Below are 5,471 nucleotides of genomic sequence, written 5' to 3' on the forward strand. Positions count from 1 at the left end.
CAGGTTTTGAGAACTGCAGCATACAATGTGGTGTGGTACCATTTATGGGCAGAACGGAAAAGTGGCTTGGAGAGTTGGATTGAATCCAGTTCTGGGGCCTTTGCCTTATTTGCACATGGCCTGATAGGTTGTCCACCTGTGATTGAGTGGAGTTTGGCTGCTATGATTGGCTGAGATTCAACTGTTTGTTACAAAAGTATATTCCTAAGATAGACCTCCAATCCCGTTTAAGTACTAAGTTAGATTGGAGTTCACTATGCAAACACTCAAATAGAGCCATCCTCAGGCCAAATTTAAGAACAATCAGTTATTATCTTGTTCTTTGGGAAAATAGTAGTAAAATTATATGAGACTCATGTTGTTTAATTTCTATTTGGAATATTTTTCAGAGTTTTACTAGGTTTCTGAGAAAAGAATCATGTTTTTCTTCCAAAATTCTTTTGAACGCAAATGTACCTGAACTTGTCAATCAATAACATCATTTTCTAGTGTTTTACTGTCATAATTCCAGAAGGTAGCTTTCTCTCCTTAATGGGTCTATTTGGTCTTCGGATGAAGCTAGCCAGAATAGGGCATTGTGGATATGTGGCTAATAGTAATGACACATAACAAAAAAAATACTAACTTATTTTCAAACAAATCTCATTTGAAACAGCAGAACTTTTTTTGTTGGTTGGTCATGGGGTTTGAACTTAGGGCCTGTGTGCTGTCCCTGAGCTCTTTTGCCCAATGCTAGTGCTCTACCATTTAAGAGTCATAGCACCACTTCTGGGTTTCTGGTGGCTAATTGGAGATAAGAGTCTCATGGACTTGCCTGCCCAGGCTGACTTTGAACTGTGATCCTCAGATCACAGCCTCCTGAGTAGCTAGGATTACAGGCGTGAGCCACCAGCACCTGGCTCAGCAGAACTTCTTATGGCTTAAAATTCTAGCAGTAGGGCTAGGAAGGTGGCTCAGTGGTAGAGCGCTTGCCTTGCATGCCTGAGGCCCTGGGTTCGATTCCCCAGCACCACATAAGCAAAAAGAAAAAAGCCTGAAGTGGTGCTATGGCTCAAATGGTAGAGCGCTAGCCTTGAGCTAAAGAGCTGAGGGACAGCGCCCAGGCCCAGAGTTCAAGCCCCACGACCGGACCCCCCAAAAAAAACAATTCTAGCAGTAACTGTCTTGCGAGGGGCTGCACAGCCACCGCCAGCACTGAGGCAGGGATGAAATGAGATTAAGGTAAGCTCTGAGCATTTACAAAGTAGGTGGTTATACCTGGGGAAACGTTGGTGGGTTCTGGAAAGAAAAAGGCAACTTCATTTGATATATTTATAAATACAATCATCTAGAGTGGAACAAGAAAACCAAGGAGCTGTTCTCATGTTCTCTCTGCCAGTTTGAAGTAGAGAGGTAGCCTAGAGTAACCTGGGGTATTACAGTAGCTTACAGGAAGACTAACATACTTATAAAAAGGTTCACAAATAATTTTTACTTCGAAGGAAAGCTTATGGTATATACCTTATAAAATATTGCTCATCAATTATGCATCTACTCCAGCACTTCTTGTGACTTCTGACTCTTGTAACTTTCATTACTACATCCGTCCTATAAATGGAGATGGTGCCCATTCTGATGAATGTCTATATACATGTGTAGTGCCTTGTGAACACCCAATAGCTATTATCACTAACAAACACTTCATGCGGGGCTGGAGATGTGGTTCTATCAGAAAAGCACTAGCCAATTAGCAAAAACGTCAAGTATCGAGTTCCAGTCCCAGTCTTAGGACAGAAAAAAAAAAAAAGAAGAAATGCCTCATGTTTGTGTCTTAATTAAAAAAAAACAACTCTGAAAAATATTCCAAATAGAAATTAAACAACATGAGTCTCATATAATTTTACTACTATTTTCCCAAAGAAGGAGAAAAAAAATCATTACTATATAGAGGTAGTAAGCCACCTGAGGACCAAAGTTAGGATATCATCCTTTAAATACCTCATTAAAAAATAGAGCAATTTTAAATATTTATTTTTAATGTTTGGTTTTTTAAGATAAGAGTCTTACTTTGTAGGCCAGTCTGAGCTCCCATTCCTTTTTTGTTTCTTTTTTTCTTTTTTTGAGGTAGGGTGTTGAATTCAGGGCCTAGGTACTGCCCTTTAACTTTTTTTACTCAAGGATAGTACTCAACCACTTGAGCCACAGCTCCACCTCTGGCTTTTTGCTGGAGATAAAAGGCTCAAAGACTTGCCTTCCCTGAGCTAGCTTTGAACCATGATCTTCAGATCTAGCCTCCTGAGTAGCTAGGATTACAGGTGTGAGCCACCAGCACCTGGCTCATCTAGCCCCATGTTAAATTCCTAACTTAACCTTCAGACACTCCGTACTCCTTTCCCTCTCTCCAGCCTCCAAGTCTCAGTCTACCTCACATCGCCCCCATGAGTCTGCCCTGGTTTTGTCAAAGCATTTGTTACTGCTGTGGCCATCTCAGTGATGGACAGAAGTGCTTTATTAAAGAGGAGGAACTTTGTATTTAGCGCTCAATGCCCAGTGCCTCACAGGATGTCTGGCACTTGCTAGAAGGCCAACAAATGCCTGGCCAATGAGTTCTTTCAAAGGCATTGTTTTGTTCCTGTGAAACATTTCTCTCTCCCAGTCCTCTGCTTCCCTGGCTAAAAGCCTCGCCTCTCTACAGTGTTCTTCCTTTGCTTTAGAGAGAAAAGACCAAGTGCTTTCTGGCAATAAGATCTGCATTTGCTCACTGCTTATATTTACCTTATTCCAGGCACTTAGTGTCACTTAGAGAATTGTTTCAATAATCTAGATTACCCACAGACTCCAGCTAAGTCCTTTCCTGCTCCAAGTCCTTTCTTTCTCCAACTATGGTTTGTGGTGTTTGGCAATTTTTTTTCTTTTCCAGTGGTGGGGATCAAATCCCAGAGTTTTGAGAATGATAGACAAGGGCCATCTCTGAGCTACAACCCCCAGACTCTTATGTTTTTTAAATTCAGTACAATAAACCCAAGTTGCTGAATGCATTTCCTCTGAGAAATCAAATGCTCAAATTATATAAAACCAGAATGGTCTATATATCTAGCCCCTAAAGAGCATCTACAGAATATATGTATGTATACATCTAGAATGTGCATCTACTCTCTTATAAGGAAAGTAGGAGCATCTTAGGAAATAATGAATGTGACCACCAGCAACCAATTATTCAGTTCCATTGCTGAAATAAAATTAGCCAATCTGAAATGAGGGTGAATGTCTTTCTGAATAGTCTGCTTAGTACTTGGCACAATGTAAGCCACGAGCAGGGCACACCACTCTGCCCTATACCCTGGAGCAGATAATCTGAGGAACAGAATTAGAAAGAGAAAGATTCTACCTTTGTGTATGACAGTAGCTTTTAGATAGTGGCTCCTTCCCCCCTCAACCTCACCCACAAATGCACTCAATGGGCGGTTAGTAGTTTAATGCTCATGTGGCATGAATAGCCAAATGTTTCCCAAACTCAGCTTCATTCAAGTTTCACTTGCATGTTGACTCTTACCTTTACATTGATCTGCATAAAATATTTTTCACATAAAATCCCTGTGCTTCCACAAACAACTGCAACTGTTGTAAAACAGAAAACCCCTACCATTTTAGCTTTGAGTAGAAATAATACCCTGAAGTAAGTGTGTGAACCCCGATGCAATTAAATTTTCATTTTTCTGGGTGCCGTTTTTGCCTAATGAAGCTTTAGAGAGTCATAAAAAAAAACCCAGACCAGCCATTAGTGGTTCACATCTGTAATCCTAGTTACTCAGGAGGCTGAGAGCTGAGAACCATGGTTCAAAGCCAGCCCAGGCAAGAAAGTCTGTGAGACTCTTTTTTTTTTTTCTTTTTTGTCGGTCGTGGGACCTTAACTCTGGGCCTGGGCGCTGTCCCTCAGCTCTTCAGCTCAAGGCGAGCACTCTACCACTTGAGCCACAGCGCCACTTCCAACTTTTTCTGCTTATGTGGTACTGAGGAATCAAACCCAGGGCTTCATGCATGCAAGGCAAGCACTCTACCACTGAGCCACCTTCCCAGCCCCTGTGAGACTCTTATATCTAATTAACTACTAGAAAACTGTGTCTCAAAGCTGTAGAGTATCAGCCTTGAGCAAAAAAGAGCTCAGAGAACTGGGAATGTGGATTAGTGGTAGAGTGCTTGCCTAGCATATATGAAGCCCTGGGTTAGATTCCAATACCACATAAACAGAAAAAGTAGGAAGTAGCACTGTGGCTCAAATGGTAGAGTGCTAGCCTCGAGCAAAAGAAGACCAGGGACAGTGCCCAGGTCCTGACTTGAAGCCGCAGAACTGGAGAGGGGGCAGGGAAGAGAAAACAACCTCAGGGACATCACCCAGGCCCTGAAGTCAAGCCCCACAGCAGACAAAACAAAACAAAAAACCCTAACCCAAGCCAGGTTCCAGTGGCTCATGCCTGTAACCCTGGCTCTTCAGTAGGCTGAGATATAAAGATCATAGTTCAAAGCCAACTCAGGCAGAAAACTCCTAGCGACTCTTAAATCAACCAGCAAAAAGGCAAGCTGGAGGCATGACTCAAGTGGTAGAGCACCAGCTCTGAACAAACACACAAAAAGAGAGCTTGAAGGCCTGTGTCTGAGCCCCAGCACCTGCACAATAGAACTAAAAATGGAAACTAAAAACACGAACCCAAACTATAGACAAACCTCTCTGATGAAATCAGAAGGAACTGAAAAAAGAATTAGAATTAAAAATAAATAAATAAAAGGAATAACTTTCCCACCATGCCATTCAATGTCATTGAAGGTTGCCCCAAGTACCCTCTGATGGCATCCTCCAAAAACCTTCCAGAACTCCACCTGCTGGCAGGACACAAGACAATACAGCTCCGGCCCGCTCTCTCTCCCTGGACTCCCAAGCACGAGGAACAGATTTCCGTGATCTGGTAGAGCCGGCAGCTTAGTTCCTAGAGGCCCACTGGCTTCCAGTGGCTTTTATTGATAACTTATTTACTCATGTCTGGATCAGAGGAGTCCAAGGAGCCACCGGGACGTGGATCTGGGAGACAGGCTGGCGGGCGATGGCGGGCCACGCCTTCCTCTTCCCGGCGGCACTGGCTTGGCAGAGACGCCTGAGCAGGCCGCTCACTGGAGAGGGTGGCTGGGGGTGGCCGTGGCCTTCGTGGCATCGCTCGGGCGGGTGGCACTGGGGACCGAGGCCTCCGCGTCGTCCCGGGGCTGTTGGGTGGGCTCGGGATAAAGGGCGGGCCGGGTGTGAAAAGGCCGCGATCGCTCGGCGTCGGGAGCCCCCAGGTCGTGGGGATACAAGCTGCGGAACAAGGGGACGATGCTCTCGGAGCTCGGGGGGTGGGTGTGAAACGAGGCCTGGAAATCCTGGGCCGAGGGCGACGCCCGCGGCTCCTTCAAGCCCAGGGCCCAGAAGTCGCCGTGCTCGTCCCGCGGGAGCTGCAGGACAC

The 5,471-nt window shown here is 44.6% G+C and overlaps 1 protein-coding gene across 1 annotated transcript in view; it reads right to left on the minus strand.

The window, feature by feature from the left end:
• Positions 1-5,139: 5,139 nt before the first annotated feature.
• Positions 5,140-5,471, minus strand: part of Tmem238 (transmembrane protein 238) — a 1,173-nt gene continuing 841 nt past the window's right edge. Inside the window, exon 2 of the mRNA XM_013011206.1 lies at positions 5,140-5,460. Coding sequence (XP_012866660.1) covers positions 5,140-5,460 — 321 coding nt within the window. The remainder of the gene's footprint in view (positions 5,461-5,471) is intronic.

Source organism: Dipodomys ordii, unplaced genomic scaffold, assembly GCF_000151885.1.
Source record: "Dipodomys ordii isolate 6190 unplaced genomic scaffold, Dord_2.0 Scaffold14, whole genome shotgun sequence".
Lineage (NCBI taxonomy): Eukaryota > Metazoa > Chordata > Mammalia > Rodentia > Heteromyidae > Dipodomys > Dipodomys ordii.